Source organism: Taudactylus pleione, unplaced genomic scaffold (genome assembly GCF_031769625.1).
Source record: "Taudactylus pleione unplaced genomic scaffold, aTauple2 ptg000377l, whole genome shotgun sequence".
Lineage (NCBI taxonomy): Eukaryota > Metazoa > Chordata > Amphibia > Anura > Myobatrachidae > Taudactylus > Taudactylus pleione.
In genome coordinates this window covers 2,845,853-2,864,327 of record NW_028284778.1, presented here as the reverse complement: position 1 = coordinate 2,864,327, position 18,475 = coordinate 2,845,853, and the positions used below count along the sequence as shown (strand labels likewise).

At 44.4% G+C, this 18,475-nt stretch overlaps 1 protein-coding gene across 2 annotated transcripts; it reads right to left on the bottom strand.

Annotated features, from left to right (window-relative positions):
* Positions 1 to 1,004: 1,004 nt before the first annotated feature.
* LOC148508019 (uncharacterized) lies at positions 1,005 to 17,402 on the bottom strand. 2 transcript variants are annotated; one of them, XM_088445213.1, is made up of 7 exons: positions 17,304 to 17,402; positions 10,773 to 10,941; positions 10,098 to 10,289; positions 8,826 to 9,029; positions 5,938 to 6,126; positions 5,073 to 5,196; positions 1,005 to 2,420 (listed from the first exon to the last, which is right to left on the bottom strand). In XM_088445213.1, exons 2-7 carry the CDS (start codon positions 10,851 to 10,853, stop codon positions 1,273 to 1,275), a joined length of 1,938 nt encoding a protein of 645 aa, XP_088301339.1. In that variant the 5' UTR covers positions 10,854 to 10,941; positions 17,304 to 17,402; the 3' UTR covers positions 1,005 to 1,272. The 2 variants fall into 2 exon arrangements, with proteins under 2 accessions (XP_088301339.1, XP_088301340.1); XM_088445214.1 differs by having other exon boundaries at positions 8,826 to 8,984.
* Positions 17,403 to 18,475: the final 1,073 nt, after the last annotated feature.

Sequence of the window (18,475 nt, the reverse complement as noted above, 5' to 3'; positions counted from 1 at the left end):
CAATGCATAATATGTCATAGAGGGGTGTATTTACTAAGCAGTGTTAGGAGACAGAGTGAAAAGTGATAAGGTGCCAGCCAATCAGCTCCCAACTGTCATTTTTCAAACACAGCCTGTGAGATGGCAGTTGGGAGCTGATTGGCTGGTACCTTATCACTTTTCACTCTGACTCCAGTTCTTACACTGCTTAGTAAATAGACCCCATACTTTCAATAAGCATTCTAGCATTAACAATTTGCTCAGATACCTTTGTTTAATTACTAAGGGATAATGGAATAAAATCAGGGAAGGTGACGCCATCCTTCAGGCACTCAGCCTTGAGACACACTCAGCTTTGAGACACATTTGCGGGACTGTGGAGCGTAACCCACCTAAAGGATACCTAGGGAGATGAAAGCTGCCAGGGTAATTAGGAGGGGCTTATATTTTGGGTGTATCTGGAATCCATTTTGTATTATAGATCACTTATGCATAGTCAAGTCTTATATCCGGGCTTTAACGGAGGTTATGAGTTATACCAACATCTTATTCTTCTGATCTTTATTTTAACGAATAATCAGGTCATAAACAATACTTATTACCTATGGCTCTCAAAATTGATCATCATCCGCAGCATTAAAATCTGTTTTATTTACAAGTAAACTTGTATTCAGTTCAAGAAAAGAATCTGGACTTATGCTACATAGCAGAACTTGATTAAAGACCCCATGGGGCACTAAGAAAGAAATTGGTTTGCCCCAATCGTTTTCGCAAAGTAAAAAAACCATCCCAGCTAAAGTTCAGCTAAAGTTGGGTTACAGTATGCCAATATATACATATTAAAGAAGATAATAGGGATTGTCCATGTGAAGCCACATAGGGGTCCATTTACTAAGCAGTGTTAGGAGACAGAGTGAAAAGTGATAAGGTGCCAGCCAATCAGCTCCCAACTGTCATTTTTCAAACACAGCCTGTGAGATGACAGTTGGGAGCTGATTGGCTGGCACCTTATCACTTTTCACTCTGTCTCCTAACACTGCTTAGTAAATAGACCCCACAATCTTTCCTTACAAAACAGTTCCCACAGTCAGTGCCTCACTTATCGGTGGAGAAAGATCCATAAAAGGTGCAGGACTTGGTTTCTTTTCTGCATGAAGTCTCTGATGCCTACGTAGGGCCGAATCTCGGCGAAAACACTCCCCACACTCAGCACAGAAATCCGGGTTCTCCCCTTGGTGGAATTTCTGGTGTTGAACAAGTTCAATTTTAAACAAAGGGGCAGCAATGTGGCCTCTAACCTGTGTGGACCTTCACGTGTTTAACAAGACGCGATCTGCTGACAAAACGATCTCCGCATTCCGAGCAAGAATACGGCTTCTCCCCCGTGTGAAGTCTCAGGTGATCAATAAGGTCCGTATTCCTGACGAAGCATTTCTTACATTCTGGGCAAGTAAACGTCTCTCCCTTGTGAGCTTTCATATGTACGATGAAGTAGGATTGACTTTTAAAACTTTTTCCACATTCTACGCAGCAAAAGGGTTTTTCCCCCGTGTGAGTTCTCTTATGGGCAACGAGGCTTTCAGTACTGACAAACCCTTTCCCGCATTCCGAGCACCGACCTGTCCACTCCCCCTTGTGGGCTCTCTGGTGTTTATTTAGATTTTCTTTGCTCATAAAGCCTTTTCCACATTCGCTGCAGGCAAACGGTTTCTCCTCTAGGTGGGTTTTCTGGTGTCTAACAAGATGGGATTTATTGGCAAACCGTTTCCCGCATTCAGGGCAGAGGTACGGTCTCTCTCCGGTGTGGACTCTCATGTGTCTGATAAGGTGGCCATTGTTGATAAAACATTTCCCGCACTCGGGGCAAGAATAGGTCTCGCCTGTGTGTATCTTTTGGTGTCTGAGACAGCTGTCATTACTGAAAAAACATTTATCGCAGACAGAGCATTTATAAGGCTTCTCTTTCACGTGAATCATCTGATGTTTTATGAGGTATGTTGTATTTTTAAAACATTTCCCACATTCAGAGCAAGCAAACGGTCGCTCCTCTGTGTGACTAAACTGATGTATGACAAGACCTGACTGATAAAGGAATAGTTTCCCACATGTCGGGCAGGGAAGCAGCTTCTCTCCTCTGTGAACTAATTGGTGTGTAAGAAGCTTAGAGTTACTTTTAAATCCTCTGCCACATTCAGAGCAAGCAAAGGGTCTCTCCTCTGTGTGACTGAACTGGTGTATGACAAGACCTGAGTGATAAAGGAAATCTTTGCCACATGTCAGGCACGAAAACGGTTTCTCTCCTCTGTGAGCTAATTGGTGTGTAAAAAGCTTTGAGTTGCTTTTAAAACATTTCCCGCAATCCAAACAACTGAATGTTTTGCGACCAGTGAGGGTTCGTCGATGCGAATTGTGAGGTTTTGCTGCAACATTGTTCGGTAAATCTGATGGAAAGGAAAAACATCATGGTTAGGTTTGTGTAAAGCTATGTTATATTCATATCTCCAAATGCTTAGTATCAAAGCCAAGTGTGTTTTATTTAGTCAGTTAAAGTGTAGGTTGAATAAAAACAATTATACAATAATAATTTAAATACAAAAAAGGCAGAACTAACTAGGGTGGTATGACGTGCCACAGCAAGGGGGCGCTGGTCCTCTTCTTTTATCCTCGGCATCACCCGGCCACCCCTATCTCCTCCCTGGCTGACTCCCCCCTCCTTCTGGCGGGATCGGTATGAATGACCGCCGGACCTATGCCTGGCAGTTCAAATCCCGACACCAGAAGAACGGCAGGCATCAAGATCCCGATTGATACCTACCTATACCTAATCTTCTCCCCCTCTAACCATCCCTTAGGGGTGCCTAACCCTAACCTCCCCCCTAGTGCCTAACCCTAACTCCCCCGTAAGTGCCTAAATCTACCCCCCCATCCCCGCAGCCTAAACCTAACCCTCCGGCTGACCCTAACCTCCTCCCCGGGGTGCCTAAGCCCCCTTCCCCTAGCCCAACCCTAACCCTCCCGGGGGGTACCTAACCCCAAGTCCCTACGGGGGCCCTGGAACCTAACTCCCCCCCACCCCGCGCCCGCCGTCCGGCTTACCTTCGTTCGGTATGCCGGGCGTCGGGCTCCCGGAGTAGGGATAACGATAGGCATTTGATAGGAATTTTGACGCCTATCATTAGTCCCCTGTCGGGATCAAATAGTCAGGAATCCGGTCGTCGGCATTTCGACCGTCTGCTTCCTGACTTCATCCCCTTCTGGCCACCTCCCCAAGCACCTTCAGTCGCATCCTCTTTTATTTAACACACACACACACTTCAAAATACTGTCATACCCGGGACTTGAACCTATCACCTCTCACTTGGCAGGCAAACACCTTACACATGGAGCTATCTGCCCCACTATTTCTAATGGCAACCCTGAACACAGCCAAAAAATCCCGACCCAGCTGTTACCAGCACATCTCGAGTACCCTTGCCAGTGAGTTCAGCTGCCGACGCAGGATGCATACACTGATTTCCCCATGGCTGATATTTGCTGCATACAGACTACAAGTTGCACGATTCTATACCTTCAGCCAGTGATCTACACTGCTGGCTCCAGGCTTGTGCACTGCTGTTCTGATGGACAAATCCTCCTACAGGTGCAGCTTCACCAGCGCTCTCCTATATCTAGAGCTGGTGAGTTATACTGCATAACAATTCTGTATCATCACTGCTGCAAATGGATTCACACTGTATTTGGCAGTGACACCTTGATAAAAGGTGTAGTTATGACCGTTATAAAGACAATAAAAATAATAATAAAATTACTATAAAGAGTGTGTTCCTATATACAGTACAGATGTGTCCTCGTACACTTAGGGTCTCATTCAGACCCGCTCGCAAGAGTGTCGATGTAGAGGCCCTACGCACGCACATCGGCTGCACTGCCCGTGCGCAAGCCCCAGAGCGAGAGAGAAATTCTCTAGCTCCGGGGCTTACTACAAAAGGGGCGGCTGTCGATGGTGATCGACAGCTCACACCGTTTTGTAGGCGGGGCAGAGGGGTGGCTTGCCAAACGGAGGCGTTTCCGACGGAACGCCTGCCGTTTGGGGGCGGCCCCACTGACATCACCCGTGATGTCAGTGGGGAGCTTCCGGCTCTAAGAGCCGAAAGCTCACTGGGGGCTTGCGGCAGACGAGACCCTACCACAAGGGTCTCGTCGCAAGCCCCGATGGTCGCGATGGTGTTGACCATCGCGACCATCAACCTGGCCGCTCGCTAAAGCTGTGGGTGGTCACCCACAGCCTAGCGAGCGGCCAGGAGGCCGGGCCGGAAAATAGATGCGGCCGTCCTCATTCAGAGCTAGCGCTCGCATTTTGCGAGCGCCTCAATGAGGTCCTTAGTGTGATGGTGCAATGTAGGCACTCTGCCGCGGGCAGCATACTTTTTTCTAAATCTTGTGTTGCATCATAGCCCCATACAAAGTAACTCGCAGTGTACAACGGATGCTAGGTCATTACTTTTGTCTTGAAGGCATTGGTACAGTATAACAAATGCAAAAAGCCGCAGGATAAGCATAATAAAATGTTGCGGGAGGTACAGCTGCCGGCGCTCGTATAGGAAGCTTTTTTAAATACATATTTGCAACTTAGTACAAGTACCACAAGCCCCAGTGGTCAGTGTACGCTAGCAATGTAGCTTTATCGCCTCTTGTCGTTTTATCGGATACAAATAAGACAAATCTTTTGAGAAAAAAACTGTGTTTGCTGCACCTAAGTCACAAGGTCCGTCGGGCGCCAACCAAGGTTATTTGGCACGACTACAGCAAAGGTGTATGAAGACACATATACTTTGAAAACAATAATATACCTGTATGTATCATGCGGAAATACTATAGTGCAAACACCTACCAAGACATCAGGTCATATGACCATACATCCACCAATAGAAAGAGGTATACACAATGTAATAGTGCTGCTTCTGCACATCATGAGAATTGAAAAGACTTATTGATTATATTTATTCAATGTGTGTGCAAAATTTTATTATGGAACATCAGAGGTTTATTGCTAAAAAAAAATTCAGTAGTATTGTGTTTCTTATACTTCATACCTGATGGTGTGGGGGTCTGGTGATTTTTCATCATGAAGTCCTTGTACAGGTCCTTGTGTCCCTCTATATACTCCCACTCCTCCATGGAGAAATAGACAGAAACGTCCTCACATCTTATAGGAACCTGACACACACAATGATACAGTCATTAACCAGATACACATCCCCTGGTGTTACTGTATAATGTCCCATTCCCAGCAGTCACCTCTCCAGTCATCACCAAGACACATCCCCTGGTGTTACTGTATAATGTCCCATTGCCAGCAGTCACCTCTCCAGTCATCACCCAGACACATCCCCTGGTGTTACTGTATAATGTCCCATTCCCAGCAGTCACCTCTCCAGTCATCACCCAGACACATCCCTTGGTGTTACTGTATAATGTCCCATTCCCAGCAGTCACCTCTCCAGTCATCACCCAGACACATCCCCTGGTGTTACTGTATAATGTCCCATTCCCAGCAGTCACCTCTCCAGTCATCACCCAGACACATCCCTTGGTGTTACTGTATAATGTCCCATTGCCAGCAGTCACCTCTCCAGTCATCAACCAGACACATCCCCTAGTGTTACTGTATAATGTCCCATTCCCAGCAATCACCTCTCCAGTCATCACCCAGACACATCCCCTGGTGTTACTGTATAATGTCCCATTCCCAGCAGTCACCTCTCCAGTCATCACCCAGACACATCCCCTGGTGTTACTGTATAATGTCCCATTGCCAGCAGTCACCTCTCCAGTCATCAACCAGACACATCCCCTAGTGTTACTGTATAATGTCCCATTCCCAGCAGTCACCTCTCCAGTCATCACCCAGACACATCCCCTGGTGTTACTGTATAATGTCCCATTGCCAGCAGTCACCTCTCCAGTCAGCAGCTGAATGATCTTGTTGGTGAGTTCCAGGATCTTCTGGTCATTGTGTCTCTCATGTATCAGTGAGTGAGGTGGAGGCACCGTGATGGGGCTCTGGGTCCTGCTCAATCCTCTTGTTACACGGGTACGGTTTGAGAGTTGTGAGCGCTCACCATCATTATTTGCTACAGTATAATTCTGTGTATGAAAAAACAAGTGGTTCTCACACATCTGTTTACTGTTATACATATTTAATTTATATATTATTTCTGTATTCAGTAAAGTTGATGGATTGAACATGGTCAACAACATGAATACACATATGTTCTCTAGAACATAGGAGTGTATACTATATTTAAGTATACAGTTTGGTAGACTACTTTGGCTGTTTGCAGCTGTCTTTATTCACAGACATATTCCTGCTCTGAATGCACATTCGTGATCATTATATCCATCAGAAGAACTTGTTGAATGTATCTCATTACTACTAAACATCAGAAAAACATTCTTCAGCCATTAAATCACCACAACATGTCCAACCCATCCTATCACAAGACATCTGAAGAACAGTTCCCAACCATCCAATCATTGCAACATGTCCAACATTTGCTATCACAAGATACATTCCTCACTCATCCTATAAGAAGACTTCAGAAGACCATACTCCAACCATCCAATCACCACAACATGTCCAACACATCCTATTACAAGACATCAGAAGAACATTCCTAAGCCATCCAATCACTGCAACTTGTCCAACCCATCCTATCCCAAGTCATCAGAAGAACAAACCCCAACCATACAATCACCACAACATGTCCAGCCCATCCTATCACAAGACTTCTGATGAACATTCCCCACTCATCCTATCAAGAGACATCAGAAGAACATTCCCCAAACATCCAATTACTGCAACATGTTCAACCCATCCTATCCCAAGTCATTATAAGAGCATTTCAGAACCATACAATCACAACAGTTCCAACCTATCCTATCACAAGATATCTGAAGAACATTCCCCACTCATGCTACAAGAGACTTCAGAAGAACATTCCCCAACCATCTAATCACTGTAATGTGTCCAACCCATCCTATCACAGGAAATCAATAGAATAATCCCCAACCATCCAATCACTGCAACATGTCCAAACCATCAGGTGACATCAGAAGAACAATCACCACTCATCCTATAAGAAGAACATGCACCACTCATCCTATCAGAAGAACATTCACCACTCACCCTATCAGAAGAACATTCCCCACTCATCCTATCAGAAGACATAAGAAGAAATAATCCAATCACTGCAACATGTTCAACCCATCCTAAAAGAAGAATGAATGGAGGCATATTAAATTCTAATTATATTTTCATATTCAGTATTAGGGATAACCCCAAAAAGTCATCATTAATATGGAAGTCTCAGCCTTCTATGCTACACACTCAGGTCAGTCTGCTGTTCCTGCTCTTCTTGCACCCAAATACCTCCCATAAAGTTTTGCTTTACAAGCCCCTTCTATTATTAACATCAGATTGCTGTTATTTATCCTTAAATGCCATATCTGTGTTGTTTGATTAGCATAGACCATGGTCCAGGGGAATATTATGCCCCCGAACTTTTTCAATACGCTTACGGAACAAAGTGCTAAGAATGACCATTACCAATAACAGTAGTGATGTGGACTATAGTAAACTGAGGGCAATAAAATAAAAATCTCAAATAGGTGCTGTTCCCCAATATGAATAATAAGACTCTAGAGTGAGAATTGAATAAGCTTCTGTTAGTTTTTGAGGCTTTGGTTGACCTCATAATAACAAAAAAAATATATTAAATACAACAGTGATGTAAAATCTAATAGAACTCGCTAATAAAGCAAATGGCATATGAATTTAAATTAAATCTATTTAGCACATATCAATATAATAAAGTATTATTGCACATAGGTGAGAACAAGCACTTAATCATATATCTTATTACAGATTACGTTTCCAGTCATGTGACATATTTATACTGCAACATAGTTTATTACAGACTATGCCGACTGCTAAGTAAAATATAAAGTGTGTGTGTATATGCCATTTTTACATCCCATGTTTATTATTTATTTTGCTTCATTGACAATTCAGCTTGAATTGTCATTGTCAATGAAGTTCACAGGGTGAGATGGGGGTCACTGCTTCCCCTGCACAACATCCTGCACTGTACACTGTTCAGGACCAATGGGAAATAATCATTCTCAGCTGTTACATAGGGACCAGTACAGTATATTTCAGTGAAAGCCCAGTTGTAGTGCGTGTGGTGCACACATTATATTATAACATGAAATAACAGCGCTGAATAGTGAGCAAGGTGGTCAGTGCTAAAAAAGCACAAATGGTAACTGAACATTCTGCAAGCCTCTAACATAGGCAGTGTCACCCCCGTTTAAAACTACAGAAAAGTTTTGTCACTGTGACACTCCTTCACCTCCCCAGTCAGGTCCCTGTTAGTAATAGAGATAACAGTGATGTCACTGTGACACTCCCAGACTCCCTCACCTCCCCAGTCAGGGACCTGTTAGTAATAGAGATAATAGTGATGTCACTGTGACACTACCAGACTCCCTCACCTCCCCAGTCAGGGACCTGTTAGTAATAGAGATAATAGTGATGTCACTGTGACACTCCCAGACTCCCTCACTTCCCCAGTCATGTCCCTGTGTTAGTAATAGAGATAATAGTGATGTCACTGTGACACTCCCAGACTCCCTCACCTCCCCAGTCAGGTCCCTGTGTTAGTAGTAGAGATAATAGTGATGTCACTGTGACACTCCCAGACTCCCTCATCTCTTCAGTCAGGTCCCTGTGTTAGTAATAGAGATAAAAGTGATGTCACTGTAATATTCCCAGATTCCCTCACCTCTGCAGTTAATTGTCTGAAGATATCCAGTGTGAGATTTAATACACTATCTGTCATGCAACTCCTCTTCTCGTCCATCTTAAAACAAGTAGGGTTTTTGGGGTTCTCCATCATCATGTCGCTGTACAGATCCTTGTGTCCTTCTAAATACTCCCACTCCTCCATGGAAAAATAGATGGAAATGTTGTGATATCTTATAGGAATCTGAAAAACACAATGATCAGTGATCACCCAGACACATCCCCTGGTGTCACTGTATAATGATCCATTCCCAGCAGTCACCTCTCCAGTCATCACCCAGACACATCCCCTGGTGTTACTGTATAATGCCCCATTCCCAGCGGTCACCTCTCCAGTCATCACCCAGACACATCCCCCGGTGTTACTGTGTAATGTCCCATTCCCAGCAGTCACCTCTCCAGTCATCACCCAGACACAGCCCTTGATGTTACTGTATAATGTCCCATTCTCAGCAGTCACCTCTCCAGTCATCACCCAGACACATCCCCTGGTGTTACTGTATAATGTCCCATTCCCAGCAGTCACCTCTCCAGTCATCACCCAGACACATCCCTTGGTGTCACTGTATAATGTCCCATTCCCAGCAGTCACCTCTCCAGTCATCACCCAGACACATCCCCCGGTGTTACTGTATAATGTCCCATTCCCAGCAGTCACCTCTCCAGTCATCACCCAGACACATCCCCCGGTGTTACTGTGTAATGTCCCATTCCCAGCAGTCACCTCTCCAGTCATCACCCAGACACATCCCCCGGTGTTACTGTGTAATGTCCCATTCCCAGCAGTCACCTCTCCAGTCATCACCCAGACACATCCCCCGGTGTTACTGTATAATGATCCATTCCCAGCAGTCACCTCTCCAGTCATCACCCAGACACATACCCCGGTGTTACTGTATAATGTCCCATTCCCAGCAGTCACCTCTCCAGTCATCACCCAGACACATCCCCTGGTGTTACTGTATAATGATCCATTCCCAGCAGTCACCTCTCCAGTCATCACCCAGACACATCCCCTGGTGTTACTGTATAATGTCCCATTCCCAGCAGTCACCTCTCCAGTCATCACCCAGACACATCCCTTGGTGTTACTGTATAATGATCCATTCCCAGCAGTCACCTCTCCAGTCATCACCCAGACACATCCCCTGGTGTTACTGTATAATGCCCCATTCCCAGCAGTCACCTCTCCAGTCATCACCCAGACACATCCCCTGTTGTTACTGTATAATGATCCATTCCCAGCAGTCACCTCTAAAGTCAGGAGCTGAATGATCTTGTTAGTGAGTTCCAGGATCTTCTGGTCATTTTTTCTCTCATGTATAAGTGAGTAAGGTGGAGGCTCCATGATGGAACTCCGAGTTCCACTTAAACTTTTTGACACATGTCGATGGCTACGTCTGGGTCTTTCAGACTCATGACATTGCTTGAAATCTGCAAAGTGCTGTTAATAAAAAACAGAAAGGAAAAAAATAGTACTTGACTAGGATATTTATGTTTACCAAATAATTGTGCTTCTAAAAGGATTCCCCATTGAATACATTTGCAGAAAGACACTCACCTCTACAGTCACTGCCTTGTTTTATTACGAGAGATAATATGTGATGTCACTGTGACACTCCTAGACTCCCTCACCTCCCCATTCAGGTCCCTGTATTAGTAGTAAAGATAATAGTGATGTCACTGTGACACTCCCAGAACCCCTCACCTCCCCAGTCAGGTCCCTGTGTTAGTAGCAGAGATATGAGTGATGTCACTGTGACACTCCCAGAACCCCTCACCTCCCCAGTCAGGTCCCTGTGTTAGTAACAGAGATAAGAGTGATGTCACTGTGACACTCCCAGACACCCTCACCTCCCCAGTCAGGTCCTTGTATTAGTAATAGAGATAAGAGTGATGTCACTATGACACTCCCAGGATCCCTCACCTTTCCTGTCAGCAGAAAAATGATCTCCAGGGTGAGGTTCACAATCCGCTCAGTTATTTGAAGCTGTTCGTTATCCATCATCAGAGTCAGATTATCTGTGTTGGACTTTTTACCAATAGACAGGTGACCTCTAATAGGGATACTGTATGTAGAATTTATGTAGCAACACCTAGAAATACAAGACAGAGGACATTATATACAGTAGAACAGAGACTTCATAACGCTTAGGGAAACAGGCTCCTCTGGTTTATAAACAGTAAGCAGATAAAAGAGCTCTGTATTAACACCTCACTAGCATACCTCCCAATATTTGGACATGAGAAATCCAAACACGCTCAGGATTACCAAACTCTGGTTAAAATGCTGCATATTTTCACATAATCTCTGCCTCTTTTGAGTTCCATATATTGGCACTATCCCTCCCAAAATCTGGATACTAGTAAGAAGTTTATCAATAAAGTCATACTTGCCAATATTAGCCCAAAATTACTATTGACCTGGTGGGTCGGTGGGGCGAAGACATGGCACTGCAAATCACATCATCACATCCCTGATCCCCGCAGTGTTTTGCAGGGCCATGATAATTCATTGCGAAACGCGTCATCAGGCAAGAATGGACATTGGAAGCCTAGCACTGAATGGTTCCCGTGCTTACGACAATAAATCCAGTGATGCGATGGCTACTAGCCATTGCACTGCAACCATTCGATGGTATAACCATTGATGGTTTTAGTGTGAGCATGCTCAGAAGCATTCAGATCTTTGCACAGGTGCACATTACCTAAGCTGTGGACACCACTTATGGGTGTCCACAACTGCAAAGAAGCAAACAGCCATCGGATGAGCATCAGAAAGCTGAATCCAATGGCTGGCTACCCTTGAATAAGCGCAGGTTCGATGAGAAAAGTATTTCCATCGAATCGTGAACATTGATGATTGATAACCATTGATTTCTGATGTCCATCCCTACACTGCAGGGATGTTAATCTATGGGTGTGAACCATTGATGGTTCCATTTCATCAATGTTAATTATTGATGGCACCATTGATGATTAACTCACCACAGGCCATCCCTATTCCTCCTGACTCTCTATTCAGCACTTCCTCCCTCTTTTGAGATGAAATGAGACTCCGTGCACACAGGAAGTTGCCAAGATGCTGCGTGAGTACTGGTCAACCACTATTATGCAAATGTGGTCGATGGTTCACGCAGGCTTGCATACCCTCCCGATTTGGACGGGAGCCTCCCGAATATCGGGTGCTAATACCGTCCCCCCGGAAAGGCCGACAAGCCTCCCGGCGGCCACCATCCCTCCCGACCCCCCAGAGTAAATAGAGAAACCCCTGCAGTGGGGGGGGGGGAAGGTGACGCGATTCGCGCTGAATTGCGTTATCTTGGCCCCTGCTTTACACCGCCATTTATTTCAACATTGCGAAGAGGGGGTGGGGCCGCGATCTCACAGTCACGCCCCCGGCTCTGCCCCTAAATCATCACTATCATCCAGCTACGCCCCCTGCTGTAAGCTGACATTAACGTTAAGTTACCCCAGCTGACATTCAGCTCCCTCCTTATGCTGGGTACACACTGACAGATATATTGGCCGATCAATTGATTGGCCAATATATCTGCTGCCCGTCGGCCAGTGTGTACCCGCAATATGTCGGTGAACGTCATCGTTCACTGACATATCGTATTTGCTGTGCTGCACAGCCAATGGACAGATATGTCTGCTGACATATCTGTCCATCGACAAGTGTGTACGGGCGGGTCTGCAGACCGTCCGTACACAGACAGCGGCAGATGCTAGAAGCGGGGGCAGAACATGCCCCAGACCCGCCCACTGGCCCCTGGGACCCGAGGGCACAAGTAGATGATGGCCGTTCACTCGTATATGCCTACCCTCCCGGTTTTCGCGGGAGGCTCCCAATTTTTCGGGTAACCCCCCGCACCCCCGGAAGGGTAGGCATTTCTCCCGCATTCTGCCCACTTCCTAGTGAAGTGGGCAGAATGAGGAGAATACCCGCGGCGATCACTGGTCTCCATGAAGGGGGCGGGGCTTAAGATGTGATTCTGCTTGAATCACAGCATTCTATGTACATTTTACCCAATCGCAGCAGTTTTGCCGCGAGGGGGCAGGGCTTAATGACGCAAATCGTTAGGCCCCGCCCCCATCGGCCCCCTGCTGCTTATCTTACCCGGGCTTCTCCCGGGAAGAGATTATTAAAGGTAGGCAACTATGCGTTCACTGTGTATGAACGACCATCATCTGCAGATATATCTGTCGTGTGTACCTACCCACCTTTAGAAACACATATTACAGTTTAGATAAACTGGACACTACACAATAGGTTACAGGTAAAAACAATGCAACTGGTCAGGCTTTCAGCTGTCTTCCTGAGTGGTGGTAACCTCTTGATTGTCATCATTGTATCCATGTGTGCTCATGTCCTCAGCCACTCGCCACTCAGAGCGGAAAAGTGTCAGGTTTACAGTTAAAAAAGCAGGTTCTTATCAGACACATATACATTTACCAAGTAAGCTGTAGCTACAAGCAGCCTTGAATAAAACAAATGTTTGCAAAGCTGTGATCACTTACAAAATCCAATATATTTTCATACATGGAATTGCAGTGCGATATATATATATATACACATTAGTATGTTAGAAACTGTACAACGTTCGTAAAGAATATAAACACTAATATATAACAATGTATCAAAATTGAAAATCAATATTTAAGTATATGGAAAGTATATAAAATATGAATTAAACGTACAGAAAGCTGTTTATTATTGTACTTCATTAAATTTTATTCAACAGGTATGAACTCCACTTAGTGGCCTGCTTATCAAATAATATTTGCTGAATATTCCCCCAAACACCCATTTTCAGGGGATACTGGCAAATATTAAGGATCCCCGTATGCATGAAGGGGATTCCGGAGATATCTGCCGCGTTCCATATGTTTCTGACAGCAGCTGCACATTTACCAAGCTCCGATAGACGTTACACTATGGTACAGGTCTGTTGAACGCGCATGCAGCGGTGTATCTAGGGGTCCGTGCGCCCCTGGCAAACTAAGGAACTGGCGCCCCCCTCCAATAACTGCTTCTACTAAAAAAAAAAAAAATATATAAACACACACTGGGGGTAGTTTAATTCACACATGTGAAGAAATAGGGAGAGTATAATTTTTATTTCTCTTTGTAAAATATATATATATATCTTTTATAGAATTTACTCCATTGCAAACCACTATATATAAATTTATTTATGCAAAAAAACACAGGAAAAGCTTAAAAACATTGAATCAAAAACAAACAAAATGCATTATGGGTAACATAATTTACATATATTCAAACTGGGCTAACTATACTGCATTACACTTTTTAACAACTGATGCCTACACTCCATCTTTAATTTACTGGGATGATAGATCTTTTATATTTTCCAACATAAGGATGAAGACAGTCCATATAGATCAAGTCTTATTCCCAACACAGGATTAGCCACAACCCATAAAGATCATAGCCAGTCCCCCAAACTGAGGAAAATAAAAATTTATTACACTTACACTGGGGGTAGTTCAATTTACATGCCTGTAGAAATAGGGAGACAATATATATATATATTTTTATAATATATATATATAATATTCATTTCTATATGTCAACAACACAGGAAAAGAGGGCATCAATAACAAACAAGATGCATTGTGGGCAAGATAATTTGCATATATGCAAATTACCTTGCGAATAGAGCCTTGTGATTGATGTGGTGCTTGCACTGTTTTCCTGCACAGTTGACATATTGGAATTAGTGAGTGGTGATTGATGTGTGTTAGGTATTGTGGGGGAAGAGATATATTAGGGATAAAAATAAAATTTTTTTACTCTCCCTAATTTTAAATGTTTCTGATATAAAGGGACATATAAGAAGGCTAATACAGAGTAACATTCAATGGAGAACACTGGTAAGAGCAGAGGAGACAGAAGGAGACCAGGGATCTTTGCTGCAGCTCACTGCGGGACACTACCAAGAGCACAGGAGACAGGAGATCATGTGCTAGTGATGTCAGGCTGAAACAGCACCCCCCCTTCAGCAAGGGCCATCCAGGCCAATAGGAAGATGCGCACATGCACAGAACTGACCTGGCCCTTGATTGGGAAATTATTGCTTTTGCGATCATTTCACTTCTGTACACATTGCAGGGACAGGCTCCTTGGGTCTGAAACCTGATAATTACATACCTCCCAACATTTGTCCCAGAAGATTCGGTACTTCTGCGCGTGCCCAAAAAGGGTGTGTGACCTGTGCATAAAGTGGGTGTGATTTCATGGCACTCCCCTTTTTACATCACTAAGGGGCATGTCCAGCATCTTTAAGGGGCTTGTCCATCATGCGCACAGCATCTATTCTTTGTTATGCAGAGCAGTGGTGTATGCTTCCCCCAACTCCCCCCCCCCTGCCGCAGGACACTGCGGCCCGCGGGTGGGACAGCGGAACAGTCCCAGAAATATGGGCCTGTCCCGCGGAATGGAGGTATGTAATTAGTAAACGTTCCCCTTATGGTTTACCTTAATCAATTTTCAATGTTCTACACTAGGGTTAAGCAACCTGTGGTACTTCAGCAGCTGTGGAACTACACATCCCAGCATGCCCTAATAGCAAAACTGTAGTAGAACCTGCTGTGGCTGTTGTGCCACAGGTTGCTTACCCATGGACTACACTAAGTTGGGTTTTTAGCTTTTAGCTTTTTTGGACGTAACAAAAATAATCCTTTGAGAATACTACGTTTAAAGACCCCACCATTTCCAGAGACTGCTTATCGGCCTCACATATCACTTGTGTTGTGCAGGTTTTTTGCATTTCTATATCATACATGGCTAATCTTCCGGGACGGGCGGTTTGGAAATGAGGTCAAGTCTCCTGGCCGTCTACCCCCAGGCCCCCCCTCGCTAAATCATTTAGTGGCTCCGCCTCCTGCTTCACAATGCTGGTGATCTGTGTAGTAGGGTGGCCATGATGACACGATCGCGCAGTCATGCCCCCGCTCTGCCCCCATTGCTGAGTCTAGTCCCGCCCACTGCACACGGGAAACGGTCTTAGGTGGCCGGGGTTGGGGGGTGACTTGGCTTCTCTTCTGGGCAGCCGGTAGTGCCATTCGATTTTCAGGATCCTCCCGGCCGTTCCTGGAGAGCAGGCAAGTATGTTTTGTGTGTACTGAATTTCTATTTGTTTTTCAGGTATTTAATTCTCACAATTATATTGATTACAGCTGCTGCGGAACTACACACCCCAGCATGCCGTGCCACAGTTTTGCTGTCAGGGTATGCTAAAACTCTGGCAGAGCATGCTGGGATGTGTAGTTTCACAGCACTTAAAGTGACAGACGTTGCCTACCTCTGGAGTATAAAATTACTATGCTCTGATAACCTGTTATCTTGGCACATTGGCATTTTTATCAGTTGTTTGTGGAAATCACTGTAGCTGGCGTCTAATCTGTTCGTATAATGTAAGCTGATCAGGGGTCAGGAGTCCATCCTGCAAACTGTGGACGTTGCATAAAAAGTTAGCTTTTCAATAACTGGTTCAAAGTCGGCCTGCTTAGGTTCTGTGTGGAAGGGTTCTCTTTGTATAAAGAACAAGTTCAAAATCCCTCTAACGACATAACATGTAATAGGAAGGTTTTGATAGTGTGACAGTTTGTTGAAAAAACGTAAACGTATTTCCGAATTGCCTGGAGCCGCAGCAAGAGAAGGAAAAAACTGCTTCAGAAACAACAATGTAACACAAAATCAGCCCCACCAACACTATGATGAGATCTCTAGTATGTATGTATCTATACACACACACAGCTGTATTCTCTACACTTTATAAACAGGGAGGGTATATTTACTAAAGTGTGGGTTTAGCAGTGGAGATGTTGCCCATAGCAACCAGATTCTCGCTATTATCTTCTAAAAGGTGTTAGATAAATGTTAAGTAGAATCTGATTGGTTGCTATGGGCAACAACTCCATTTTTAAAAAACGGCCCTTTAGTCACTATACCCCAGAATGTGAGTTTTATTTATTGCAACTTTTGTGAAGCTGATAAAATGCACCAAAGTCCTCCCCATCTGCTCAGCCCCACTCTATCGCTCAGCATAGCAAACATGGCAACTGCTGTCACATTAAGGTTAAATATACTACACGTTTCCTGGTTTGAGGCTCACCTGCACACAGGTTTTTAAAGGCAAGACCTCCAACCAACCACATCAGCTATTAAGCACCTAAGAAAGCACCTGACACTTAAAACAATTGAAACTGATTCCCTGTTTATAGAGTATAGCTAATACAGTTTTGAGTGCCTATAATGTATATGGTGAGTACAGAGCTTTTTTGCTTTTTTTATATATTTATGCAAATCAAAGTCATAGTACTAGCAGTACAACTGTGATATTTCATTTGTACTCTGCTTCACAGGATTGGTAATAGCATTTAGTCAGCAAAGGTGATATAAGTACGGTCTAATATAAAATATACTTGCCTTATAATCTCCTAAGCCAGCATGCTGCTGCAGATCCTTCTGATTTCATGCAAACAAAGGTCAGTGAGAGGGAGTGAGCTGGATAAACACACATGGGAGAGCAGAGCACAGGGGAGGGAGTAACCAAAAAATAAGGTGGGAGGGCTCAACTTAATAAGGCTGTGTACATCTCATTGTGAACATGTCAACATTCTGCACATGCTGACATGTTCGATCTCGGCATTTTAATCTTGATATAACTGTCAGCATTATGATGTCATCGTTATGATATCACTAGTGTAGTTATACACAAATATCTATGGACCAGATTCCTGATTCACTAAGGATCGCAACTGCGATTGCAATAGCGATTACACACGCAGTCTCACTGCGATAGTATGCTAATCCACTGTGATCGCTATTCCGTCGCAGCACTACACAAGGACTCCCACTTTACCTTACAGTAGGGGTGTGCACCGGCCACTTTTCGTGTTTTGTGTTTTGGTTTTGGATCTGGATCTTTCTTCGTGTTTTGGATCTGGATTGGTTTTGCCAAAACCACCCTTCCGTGTTTTGGGTTCTGGGTTTTGTGTTTTGGATCTGTATTTTTTTTTTAAAAAGCATAAAAACAGCTAAAATCACAGAATTTGTTGGTTTCTCTGCTCCTATGCTATTATTAACCTCAATAACCTTAATTTCCACTCATTTCCAGTCTATTCTGAACACCTCACACCTCACAATAGTGTTTTCATGTCCAAAAGGTTGCACCGAGGTAGCTGGATGACTATGCTAAGCGACACGAGTGGGCGGCACAAACACGTGACCCATCTAGGAGTGACACTGCAGTGGCAGACAGGATGGCAGTTAGAAAAACTAGGCCCCAAACTGTACATAATGCAAAGAAAAAAAAGAAGTGCAAGATGGAATTGTCCTTGGGCCCTCCCACCCACCCTTATGTTGTATAAACAGGACATGCACACTTTAACAAATCAATCATTTCAGCGCCAGGGTCTGCCACACAACTGTGGCTGAAATGATTGGTTCGTTTGGGCCCCCACAAAACAAGCTGGCAATTAATGTGTCCCTGCACAAACTGGCTCTACGGAGGCAAGATGTCATCCTCATCCTCCTCATCCACCGATTCCTCACCCTCTTCAGTGTGTACATCCTCATCCTCACAAAGTATTAACTCG